This window comes from Dissoconium aciculare (assembly GCF_010015565.1).
Source record: "Dissoconium aciculare CBS 342.82 unplaced genomic scaffold K489scaffold_13, whole genome shotgun sequence".
Classification (NCBI taxonomy): domain Eukaryota; kingdom Fungi; phylum Ascomycota; class Dothideomycetes; order Mycosphaerellales; family Dissoconiaceae; genus Dissoconium; species Dissoconium aciculare.
The window spans coordinates 89,959-102,342 of NW_022984963.1; the positions used below are offsets into that span (position 1 = coordinate 89,959).

General features: G+C 50.4%; 5 protein-coding genes across 5 annotated transcripts; 3 read left to right on the forward strand and 2 right to left on the reverse strand.

Moving 5' to 3' along the window:
- The first annotated feature begins 78 nt into the window (after positions 1 to 78).
- On the forward strand, positions 79 to 954 carry K489DRAFT_383618 (cytidine deaminase-like protein). Its single transcript, XM_033605652.1, has 3 exons — positions 79 to 334; positions 394 to 659; positions 717 to 954. Exons 1-3 carry the CDS (start codon positions 173 to 175, stop codon positions 739 to 741), a joined length of 453 nt encoding a protein of 150 aa, XP_033456426.1. The 5' UTR covers positions 79 to 172; the 3' UTR covers positions 742 to 954.
- On the reverse strand, positions 919 to 2,064 carry K489DRAFT_325874 (uroporphyrinogen decarboxylase; the record flags this gene model as incomplete). Its single annotated transcript, XM_033601861.1, has 2 exons — positions 919 to 992; positions 1,044 to 2,064. The coding sequence occupies 2 exons, from the start codon at positions 2,062 to 2,064 to the stop codon at positions 919 to 921; spliced, it is 1,095 nt and encodes a 364-aa protein (XP_033456427.1).
- Positions 2,065 to 2,379: 315 nt separating this feature from the next.
- On the forward strand, positions 2,380 to 9,603 carry K489DRAFT_383621 (Sec63-domain-containing protein). The gene has a single exon (XM_033605653.1). It carries the CDS (start codon positions 2,558 to 2,560, stop codon positions 9,170 to 9,172), a length of 6,615 nt encoding a protein of 2,204 aa, XP_033456428.1. The 5' UTR covers positions 2,380 to 2,557; the 3' UTR covers positions 9,173 to 9,603.
- Positions 9,164 to 11,143, reverse strand: K489DRAFT_383622 (WD40 repeat-like protein). Its single transcript, XM_033605654.1, has one exon. The coding sequence runs from the start codon at positions 11,074 to 11,076 to the stop codon at positions 9,385 to 9,387; it is 1,692 nt and encodes a 563-aa protein (XP_033456429.1). The 5' UTR covers positions 11,077 to 11,143; the 3' UTR covers positions 9,164 to 9,384.
- Positions 11,144 to 11,415: 272 nt separating this feature from the next.
- K489DRAFT_390617 (Ctr copper transporter) lies at positions 11,416 to 12,352 on the forward strand (the record flags this gene model as incomplete). Its single annotated transcript, XM_033606617.1, has 6 exons — positions 11,416 to 11,435; positions 11,546 to 11,596; positions 11,661 to 11,689; positions 11,758 to 11,922; positions 12,089 to 12,155; positions 12,235 to 12,352. The coding sequence occupies 6 exons, from the start codon at positions 11,416 to 11,418 to the stop codon at positions 12,350 to 12,352; spliced, it is 450 nt and encodes a 149-aa protein (XP_033456430.1).
- Between the last annotated feature and the right edge of the window lie 32 nt (positions 12,353 to 12,384).

Below are 12,384 nucleotides of genomic sequence, written 5' to 3' on the forward strand. Positions count from 1 at the left end.
TGATTACGGCGTACCATGACGACCGTCCCCGAGGCCCGCTGTTTTGATAGTCCACAGTAGCACGTCTCGCTGTGTCCCTCGCGTGAATCGCAGCGATAAGCCCGGGGCCATGCAATGGTCCTGGACACTGGTATAGATGACCATTCCACGTGAACATCAAATAAATTGAGACATGTCGACAAACGATGAAGGGTTCAAGATAGCAGTCGAGGAGGCGAGGAAGAGCCTTCGCGAGGGAGGCATCCCCATTGGGGCTTGTCTGGTCTCAGCTGACGGCAAGATCATTGGACAGGGCCATAATGCTAGGATTCAACGGAATAGTGCAATACTACACGTATGTGGTCCGTTCGAAAGAATGTTGAACTTCGGAGAACTTACTTGTGATGGTGACAGGGCGAGATGTCCGCACTAGAATCTGCCGGACGCCTGCCGGCTTCTGCATATAGAGGCGCTACCATGTACACTACCCTTTCGCCCTGCGATATGTGCTCCGGAGCATGCATTTTGTACAAAGTTGCACGTGTTGTGCTCGGCGAGAACAACACCTTCCTTGGCGGCGAGGACTATCTGAGGCAGCGTGGCATTGAGGTTATCAATCTCAATCATCCTGAGTGCAAGGACATGATGACGGACTTCATAGCGAAGCATCCCGATGATTGGTTTGTTCACCCTACTACAATCTTAGATGAAAATAAGTGACTGACGATGCCGCAAAGGTTCGAAGATATTGGTGAATGTTAAAGCATCCTGAGAGATGCGCATCATGCCAGTCATTCCTACCAGTCGTTATGAAGGAGAAGATTTCGCTCGTGCATTTTTGCTTCGGCTTGTTCCATGTCATCCCTGGCTGTTGTGCTGACGTCCAAGTACTCGCCTGTAGTCTAGTTGGTTCAAGTCTGAGTAAAGGTCAGACATTGATTAGATACCTGAAATGCGGTGAATTTCTTCAAAGTAGAACTTCAGCTCATCCGGGTTGACGAAAGGTGTGATTCCTGCAAGGTCTTAGCGCACGCAGCTGTCACCACACAGACGATGTTACTCACCATGTCCTAAGTTGGCGATCCACCCATGTTTTCCATTGCCAAACCCACGGACCATAGTCTCGACCGCTTCCGTGATCGCGGCATGACCGCCATATAGCACACCTGGGTCGGCATTTCCTTGCAAGACCTTGCCATGCTTCTGCGCGATAGCGTACGCCGTTGCTGGGTCATGCAGCCAGTCCAGCCCGATCACATCGTACTTAGTCTTGCAGAGATCTTGAAGAGCGTACCAGGCACCTTTTGCAAAGACCACCATCGGTACAACCTCTTGACCAAGCTCTTGAAGCCTGCGAGGAAGATTATCCGCAATGTATTCGAGGTAGGGCAACGAAACTTCTTTAAAAGAAGCAGGGCTTAATTCACCTGCCCATGAATCGAAAACTTGGATGATCTGAGCGCCGGCCACGACTTGCTGTGCTAGGTACTCGACGCAGAGTTCTGCAATCTTTTGAAGCAGCGCTTTAGCTTCTTGAGCATATTTGTAGATCCAGGTCTTGGTCTGGCGGAAAATCTTGCTCCCACCACCTTCTACCATGTAGCACATGAGGGTGAATGGTGCTCCGCAGAAACCATAGAGTGGAACTCGGCCTTTCAATTTCGTGCGAGTCAGGGTAATTGCGTCGTAGACGTATTGAAGGCTTTCTTTCACGTCTACCTTCCGCTCCATGACCTCGCGGTACTGGTCGTCCGCAGGCGTGTCAAGCGGATCGGGGAAATGAGGACCTTTGCCATCAAGCATGACTACCTCCATTCCCATGGCTTGCGGTATAACAAGGATATCTGAGAAGATAATGGCTGCGTCGACCAGGCCCGCATACCGGTCAATTGGCTGTAGTGTAAGTTCACAACAAATCTCGGGAGTCCGACAGCATTCGAAGAAGTCACGATTGCCTTTCGCCTTGTGGTACTCGGGCAGATAACGACCAGCTTGACGCATAACCCAGCATGGCGGGCGTTCTACCTTCTCGCCACGAGCAGTTCGTAAGAGAAGGTCGTTCTGGAGCGGCTCGAAAGAGGGCATGTTGCCAATTGAACTGTCACAAGGACAGCGTGGCTGGCTGGTATACTGATATCGAGAGGAGAGCTGTGCCTTTCCTCACAAGAGGATTTCTTTGAACGCGTCTTCAGATTGCTCGAGCAGATTGCGGCAATTGTGATGTGTCCCCACGGAAATATGCTAACTTTGATGGCTATAGCTCGCGATAGAGCGATCCATAATGATGTGCTCTAGCGCAGCCTGCGACAGCTGCTAAGCCGGTCTTGGAAAACCCTAGGTCAATCATCTTCAAATGTGAAGAAACATTCATCGGCGTCGTGACATCTACAAACTGCATTACACATGTGAGTCAGAAGCGCAGGCCACAGCGCAAATCCGAGAAACCTCCGTCGCGTCACTCATCACTCATTTCGCCTTCACTGCACGACTATACTTCTCGAAATCGGAGTCGCCTCTGTAAACATACAATTTCACGAACAGGTGCTCAAAGCGAAATTCATCGGTCGTCTCGTTCAACATGGCGGAATCAAAGAAGGGAACGGGGGATAATCCCCTGGGCCAATACAAATACACCAATATGTCCAACCTGGTTTTGCAGGCAGACCGAAGGTTTGTGTCACGTCGTGGCGACGAAGACACCGGTGACCCAGAATCCCTGGCTGGTCGCATCAACCTTGCGGACATGGGATCCAGGAACGCGCGCGAAGCTGCGCCAGTGCAACAAGCAAGTCAAGAGCAAGCACGAAAGAGGAAGAGGACGGAGACGGCAAAAGGTGGCCGCAAATCGGGGATACTAAGTCAAACAGATCTCAACATCGAAGGATTAAGATACCGTCCACGAACGGCAGCGACCAAAGACGTTTACGATTTAATAGCTACCAATGTTGCTCAGAAAATGGGAGGCGATTACGGCCTCGAGATCACAGCTTCCGCCACGGATTCTATCCTGGAGTTTCTCAAAACTGAGAGTATCAAAGATTACGATAAGAAGAAAGAGATTGATGATATCCTTGGAATACAATTGTCCAGTCAGGAGTTCAATCAGCTTGTCAACTTGGGGAAGAAGATCACGGACTACGAGGCTCAAGATGAAGATGAAGACATGCGTGATGGGGATGATGACAACGGAGATGGGCTCGACGAACGAGAAGGAGTTGCCGTCGATTTTGGCGCTGATGACGAGGATGAAGACGAGGATGGAGCTCGCAACTTTGAGGTTCGGGACGACGGTGGGGAGTCAGACGATGAGCTGAGGGTGGGGGAAGAGGATGCCGCTGAAGTTTCCGGCGACCAACCAGAGAACGTCAATGACGACGGAGATGATGAAATGGTCCTGGAGAACAAGCCGGAACGTAATGATGGCGGAAGCCAAGATGAGGATTCAATTCCTGCACACGAAATTGACGCATATTGGCTGCAAAGACAAATTGGACACATATACGAAGACGCCCATACCCGGACGGAGAAGACTCGCGAAGCAGAAATGATCATGACAAGCGCCATACCCGAAGCCGAAGAGAAATCACTAAGAGAGGTCGAAAATGACCTCATGGAGCTGTTTGACTACGAGCACCATGAGTTGGTCGGCAAGCTGGTGAAGAACCGTGACAAGATTGTGTGGGTAACGCGATGGCGAAGAGTTGCTGAGAGTGAGTCCGAGCGCGTAGCTCTTGAGAAGGATATGATTAATGCTGGTCATGCTCGTATTCTGAAAGAGCTGCGTGGGCGTGCTGAGCCGACTACAAAATCATCAAAGATCGCTGTCAATCTTGACACGAAAACCCTCGATACACGAATGCAGATCAAAGAAGAGGACGACGTCAAGAAGGATAGTCTAGTAGGCGGCATGCAACCCCGCAAGACCCTCAATATCGAAGATCTCAAGTTTGATCAAGGCAATCATTTGATGACCAACCAAAATGTCAGACTCCCGCAAGGATCGAAAAAACTTACCTTCAAAGGTTACGAGGAGATTCACGTTCCAGCGCCAGAGCGCAGACAGAGGGTTAACGAGAGGCCATTGATAGCCACATCTCAGCTGCCAACATGGGCGCAGATAGGTTTTGGCAAATCTGCGCAGCTCAATCGTATTCAGACTGAATGCTATGACTCTGCGTTTGAAGACGATGGCAATATGCTCATTTGCGCGCCGACAGGATCCGGAAAGACCAATGTCGCCATGCTGGCCATGCTCCGAGAGATCGGCAAGCACCGGGATCCGGTCACAGGGGCACTCAACCTGGACGAGTTTAAAATCATTTTCATCGCGCCACTGAAAGCTCTGGTTCAAGAACAAGTCGGTAATTTTGGCGCACGTCTGCGAGAATACGGCATCAATGTTGCCGAGTTGACTGGAGACCGGCAGCTCACTAAACAGCAGATAGCAGAAACGCAGGTCATTGTAACTACGCCTGAGAAATGGGACGTCATCACACGCAAGGCGACCGATACAAGCTACACAAATCTAGTGCGACTCATATGCATAGATGAGATCCATTTACTCCACGATGACCGCGGACCCGTGCTTGAGAGCATCGTCGCACGCACCATTCGCCGGATGGAGCAAACGGGGGACCCCGTTCGAATTGTCGGTCTTTCTGCTACTCTTCCAAATTACAAGGATGTCGCTACTTTCCTTCGGGTTGATCCTGAGAAGGACCTATACCACTTCGATGGAACTTTCCGGCCATGTCCTCTCAAACAGGAATTCGTTGGTGTCACAGACAAAAAGGCAATCAAACAACTCAAGATCATGAACGATGTCTGCTACACCAAAGTCATGGACCATGTTGGCAAAAATGGGACGCAAATGCTCATATTTGTGCATTCGAGAAAGGAGACGGCGAAGACCGCCAAATACATTCGCGATAAAGCTCTCGAACTCGAGACGTTGTCACAAATCTTACGAACCGACGCGTCTGTGCAAGAAATGCTGCGTGAAGAATCTGGCCAGGCAGCCAACGCCGATCTTAAAGATTTGCTCCCGTACGGTTTTGGCATTCATCATGCTGGTATGAGCAGAGACGACAGGACTGTCGTCGAGGATCTGTTTGCAGAAGGTGCCATTCGCGTTCTCGTCGCCACTGCAACCCTTGCATGGGGTGTCAACCTGCCAGCTCACACCGTGATCATCAAGGGCACCCAGATATACTCTCCGGAAAAAGGTGCATGGGTCGAGCTGAGCCCACAGGATGTTCTGCAGATGTTGGGACGTGCTGGTCGGCCTCAATTTGACACCTATGGCGAGGGTATCATCATCACAACGCAGCGAGAAATGCAGTACTACCTGTCCTTGTTGAACCAACAGTTGCCGATCGAGTCTCAATTCATTTCTAAGCTTGCCGACAACCTCAATGCTGAGATCGTCTTGGGGAACATTCGATCACGCGATGATGGAGTGGAGTGGCTCGGATATACATATCTCTTTGTGAGAATGCTGCGATCACCGGCTCTCTACCAAGTGGGCGCTGATTACGACGAAGACGAGACGCTCGAGCAGCGGCGTGTTGACCTCATTCATTCTGCTGCTGCCGTCCTCGAGAAGGCGAGTCTGGTCAAATACGACAAGAAGACCGGCCGCTTGCAGTCTACCGATCTAGGGCGAATCGCGAGTCACTACTACATCACTCACAACAGCATGCTGACATATAATATTCACATTCAACCATCAGTTAGCCCGATTGAGCTCTTCCGAGTTTTTTCTCTCAGCGACGAGTTCAAATACATTCCGGTACGACAGGACGAGAAGCTGGAGCTTGCAAAACTTCTAGGGCGCGTCCCAATCCCCGTCAAGGAATCCGTGGATGAACCGCATTGCAAAATCAACGTCTTATTACAGGCATATGTCAGCAGACTCAAACTCGATGGTCTCGCCCTCATGGCGGATTTGGTATACGTCACACAATCTGCAGGTCGTATCCTCCGAGCCATGTACGAGATCGCACTCAAGAAAGGCTGGGCAGGCGTTGCGAAAGATGCCCTGAATCTTTGCAAGATGGCAGAAAAGCGAATGTGGCCCACCATGACACCTCTGCGCCAGTTTTCCGAATGTTCTCCAGAAATCATCAAGAAAGCCGAAAGAATCGACATTCCGTGGTCAAGCTACTTTGATCTAGACCCGCCTCGTATGGGTGAGTTGCTCGGCCTGGCTAAGCAGGGCCGACAGGTTTGCAGTATGATTGCCAAATTCCCCCGACTAGATCTTCAAGCAACCTGCCAGCCTATCACGAGAAGCATGCTCCGTGTCGCACTCACCATCACGCCTAACTTCGAGTGGGACGACCAGCTGCATGGTCGTGCTGAGAGCTGGTGGATTCTAGTCGAGGACTGTGACGGTGATGAAATTCTCTTCCACGACCAATTTTTACTTCGCAAAGAATTTGCAACAAATGAGGACCCCGAACAGAATGAACACCTCATCGAATTTACAGTCGCCATCACGGAGCCGATGCCTCCTAATTACTTCATCACTCTCGTCAGCGACCGATGGATGCATGCTGAAAGCAAGCTGACTCTATCGTTTCAGAAATTAGTGTTGCCCGAGAAATTTCCTGCACACACGCCTATACTGGATTTGCAGCCGTTACCGGTTCAGGCATTAAAGACCCCCGAATTCGTGGACCTGTTCAGTGACTGGTCACAATTCAACAAGATTCAGACACAGACTTTCCAGGCCTTGTATCAATCTGACGATAGTGTTTTGGTGGGCGCCCCGACGAGCAGCGGGAAGACCGTCTGTGCTGAATTCGCTATTCTCCGCCATTTCTCGAGGTCGGCTGAGAAAAAAGCTGTTTATCTTGCACCGTTCCAAGAGCAAATTGACGCACGTTTCAAGGTCTGGCAATCCAGGCTCGGTCCCGTTGCTGGTGGAAAGCAGATCGTCAAGCTCACTGGAGAAACCGCAGCTGATCTCAAGTTACTCGAAAGAGGCGACCTCATTCTAGCAACGCCGGCTCAGTGGGATGTCATGTCCAGACAGTGGCAGCGAAGGAAGAACGTCCAAAATGTTGGGTTAATCGTTGCTGATGACCTTCACATGCTTGGTAACCACATGGGCTTTGTCTACGAGCTTGTCATATCTCGCTCTCAGGCGATCAAGGCACAACTGGAAAACGAGCTTCGGCTGGTGGGATTGAGCGTGTCGCTTTCAAACGCTCGTGATGTTGGCGAATGGATCGGTTGCACCAAACACACCATCTTCAACTTCAGTCCCAATGTCCGGCCAATACAGTTGAATTTGCACCTGCAGACTTTCAACATCCCCCATTTTCCCTCGCTCATGCTTGCAATGGTAAAGCCGACTTACCAGAACATTCTTTTGTACGCAGCTGAGAAGCCGACAATGGTATTCGTGCCCAGCCGCAAACAGGTCCGAGCGACAGCGCAAGATCTTCTTGCTGCATGCGTTGCCGACAATGATGAAGATCGATTCCTTATGGCCGATGCTTCTCAATTGCAACCAATCCTTGCAAGAGTCAAAGAGCGTGGCCTGGCCAGCTCCCTAGCCCATGGGATTGCCTATTTTCATGAAGCACTTGCAGAATCAGACAAGCGCATCGTGGAATCCTTGTTCTCTCAAGGTGCAGTACAGGTCATGCTCGTCTCTCGAGACTGTTGCTTTGAGGTGCAAAGCGTTGCACATCTGGTCATCGTAATGGGCACACAGTACTTCGATGGCAGACAGCACCGGTACATCGATTACCAAATCAGTGAAGTGCTACAAATGTTTGGCAAAGCCGGACGACCACTGGAGGACAAAGATTCACGTGGTGTCTTGATGTGCCCAGATGTAAAACGCAACTTCTACAAGAAGTTCCTCGGGGAAGCACTGCCAATCGAGAGCCAGCTTCAATCGTATCTCCATGACGCGTTCGTTACAGACATCAGCACGAAGATCATCACCTCGACGCAAGATGCAGTAGACTGGACGACCTACACATTTTGGTACCGACGGCTGCTAGCCAATCCAAGCTTTTATGGACTTATAGATACCTCGCATGAAGGTCTGAGCTCATATCTGTCTGAGCAAGTCGAGAACACCTTAAAGGAATTGGCTGAAGGCAAGCTCATTGAGCTTGATGAGGACGACGATTCGATCGAGCCTCTCAATTCAGCGATGATCGCCTCTTACTACAATATTGCATACTACACGATGCAGACTCTCATGCTTTCTCTCAAAAAGAGCACTAAGCTTAAGGGAATTCTGGAGATTGTGACTGCGGCGTCCGAATTCGAGGATATACAGCTACGTCGTCATGAAGATGCTATCTTGCAACGCATCTATGATCGAGTGCCAGTGAAGCTCGCGCAGCCGAACTTCCAATCGCCATATTTTAAGGCCTTCATTCTGCTTCAGGCTCAGTTCTCACGAATGCAGCTTCCTCCTGACTTGGCTCGCGACCAAGAAGTCATCCTGCGCAAGATACCAAATATTCTTAGCGCTTGCGTGGATGTTCTATCATCTGAAGGGCATCTCAACGCCATGAGCGCGATGGAGATCAGTCAAATGACAGTTCAGGCTCTGTGGGATCGCGACTCACCCTTGAAGCAGATTCCTCATTGTGACGATCGGGTCGTTGGCGTTTGCAACCAATTTGGCATCGAGAATGTAATTGGTTTCCAAAATGCTATGGACCCCGACGAATTCCCTCAACATGCGGATCTCATGAAAGCTCTCTCATTTTCAAATTCACAGCTTGCCGATGTCGCCAACTTCGTCAACGATCGCTACCCCGATCTCGAGCTGGACTTCACCATCGAGGACCCCGAGAACATTGTCACGGGCAGTCCCAGCTATCTCAATGTTACAGTCACGCGACCGACCGACGACGAAGACGAAGATGCGCAGCCAAACCCATCCGTGCATGCCCCTTTCTTCCCTGCGGAGAAGACTGAAAATTGGTGGCTTGTAATTGGCGAAACGAGCACACGTACACTTCTTGCCATCAAGAAGTTCACCATTGCGCGAGTCCAGAACGTGAAGCTGGAATTCGTGTTGGAAAAGCCAGGCAAACATGAACTCACCCTATTCCTGATGAGCGATTCTTACATTGGTGTTGATCAAGCACCACCGTTCGAAGTTGATGCAGCAGAAGGCGAAGACGAGGAGGATGAGGATGAAGATGAGGAATAGACCTTGTGGGAGTCAAGGATTAATTTGAGATCTCAGCGGGAATCATGACCGATCCTGATTGTTCCATAATGACAGCACTGTACCAATTATACTTCAAATCGTCCTTCTTCTCATCGTGCAATCATCGTCTATGTAGATATTTCGCATTAAATCTCATTGATTGACTCTCGCTTGGAAGACTGCTGTAGTCATCACTAGATCTGGCATGTAATTTAGTCTTCGTCCATGCTTTCCCAACCACCCTCGCCACCATGCTCCTCTGCCTCAGCTTCCTCATCCTCAATCTCGTTGTCCTCCTGGATTCCCACTAAACGTTCCTTGATCTCGCCGCTCGCCGGGGTCGGTAATTTCACGCGTGTTGCGAAGGCCTCTCGGACGGCCTTGTTGGTGCTCGTGTCCCAGATCTGTACAGTACCTTTACTTCCACCTACAGCCAGCCGGAAAGCAACCTCGTCATCGGGAGCGAAGTTTGCGGAGAAGACTTTGCCAACGCCGAGATCGCGCGAGACGACCATACTTGGCCCGCCGTTGTTGGCACCATCCGGCGCAATGCTCCACAATTTGACAGTGCGGTCCGTTGAGCCAGTCGCGATGAATCCAGGTACCGTCGCGTTGATGGAGAACGAAGATAAAGACTTGGTGTGGGCTTGCAGATGCCAGAGGGCCTTGCTAGCCTCAGGGCTCGACGGAATTGTCCGCGTATCGAAACAGTGTAGCATGCCAGATTCGGTACTGACATAGAAGCGATTCTCATCATGAGGGTCCCATCGCAATTGTTCCACGTCACTCTCTACACCCCATCGAAGGACTGGCGCGTTAGGAGCACGCATATCCGATGCCACGATAGTACGATCGTAACTGCCCGAAAGTAGTACAGATGAATGAGAGGGATGCCAAGCTAACGCGCACACTTTGTCCGTATGGTGGTCGTAGGAATGCGCTGCTGTGCAAGTGTTGAGGTCCCATAACTTCGTGGTCTTGTCGGCTGATGCGCTCGCGAGGAGATTACGATGCTGGCGGTTCGCCGCGAGAGCTAAAACAGCATCGACGTGGTACGATGCATTAGATTTCTTGTCCTTCTTTTTCTTCTTTTTGGATAGTGATTGAGCGATGTCGGGCGCAGTGTTGTTCTGTCCTAGTACCGCACTCGGATACATCGAGTCCACCACATCCAAGTCCCAGAGCTCGATATCGGGTTCCATTGTTCCAACCGCTGCAAAATTACCTCCTTCAACAGTGCTCGCATCCTGGCCAATCTTGGTTCCCAACCATTCCACACACAATGGGATAGACGGCAATAAACAATCGTGGTGGACATATAGATTGTCCGCATCATCCTCGTAAACGTAAACTTCGAGATGGGCAACTTCATCTTCAATGCGAGCCGCAAGAACCATGTTGTCAGTGGGAAGAACTTGCAATTCGTCTCTTTCATCGTCCTCATCGTTGTCGCCGTTCTGAGGCAGGGTCAAATATGGATCGTCGTTGTTGTCTGTGTGATATGCGAGCGACTTGATGTTGCCAAATACGCTGTTGACGGGTTCGTCTTCGTCTTCTTCGGCAATCTCTGGTTCGTTGTCATAGTTCTCCATGTCATATTCTTTAAGATCGTCGTCGTCGTCGGCAATCCTGTCGTCATCGTCATCATCGTCCTTCGTTTCTTCTAGGTCGTCTCCCTCATCTTCGCTGCTATCTTCCTGAAGATCGCCCGAACTGTTCACTCCTCCATTGGATTTACTTAGTGCTTTCCGAGCTTTTTCTAGATCTTCCTTGGCATCGTCAAGCTCAAGTTTGGCGAGCTTCGAAATGCGAGCATATTCTTCTTCGTCGAAAGCATATTTCGTAGGAAACGCTGCTGCATGGCCTCTGGGAACCCACGCTAGGGCTGTGATCATGGAACTCATGCTGGTGAATGCGTTACGATGTGACCAGTAGCGCAAGTGAAATCATTGGGAGTTTGCGCGGGCGATGTTTCTCGAAAGTGTAAAGCAAAATTTTGAATAAGCTTCTGACTAACGCCGCAAAATCCGGCGCTTGGCGGAGAGAGACCCTGACCAGCGATGATGTCGCTCCCACGCGATGCGCGTGAATGGTATTATGTACTTGTCAATGGCAGATCAGCGAAGTCGAACCTAGATTACGACGATCCAGAAGGTTGAGCGCAAATCTCGGTGTCTCGCGTCTTCGTATCACGGCAGAAGGTTTCTCGCATCTTAAGCCTACGGAATCGTGCGATCATCAGTATGGATCATTCGCATCATCAGTATGTTTCCAACGTCAATCAGGATATGTCCGACGACAATGTCGCTGGTTGTCGCGCGCGTCTCGCTGACGGTCATCAAAACTTCAATGCGACTGACACGGTAGATTTAGTGGACACGGAGACATGGATGCCAGCCCCGCTGCAATGTGCTCGATGAACATGTAGGCCGACTTCACTCAGGCAAACCTTTTCCACAAGGACACTCTTTGACGGCCAAGCTCGCAGGTTGTTCACGTGGGATACCACGAATTTGTGTACACATCTATCTTTCAAGTAACACGGTGGGTATCGATGATTGCTGACCGTGTACTTCTATATGTAGGCATTGTCTTTCGCAGCTGGCGGATCACTGGTTTCAGCTCTCTAGTGATTTCACTTATTGCCATTGTTGCATTATCAGCCGGCTATGAAGCCATCAAGGAGGCGGCGCGGCAGTTCGAAGCACGCAGTGCGACTGGTATAGCCAAAGATGCTAACAACATTGCGCGTAAGTGTGCATCACTCTTCTCCAAGCCCTGGCACGTCGGCAGACCACGATCCCAGTTTCCCTGCTCAACGGCTGAGGTTGGTATAATTCACAATGAGTTTTGCTAATGTACCTGACTACACAGGTGCTGGCAGCAGTGGGGGACTACCAGGTGCCAAGAACCAAGAACAACGGGCACAGTTGATCAAAGCTGTCTTCTATGGCGTCCAAGTCTTTTATTCGTTTTTCATCATGTGAGTATCGTGGCTGCTGCGCTTCGCTCTCGATTCCCTCGTGCTCCATCCGAAGAATGCCTTGCTAATGACGGTTTAGGCTGATCTTCATGACATACAACGGCTGGGTCATGATCGCGGTTGGTGTGGGCGCCACTGTAGGCCATCTTGTGTTCGGCGCATCGTCTTCGCCTACCAAAAGTGCTGCATGCCATTGATGAGATGTGAAAGTCACTGGGGTGCAACAACA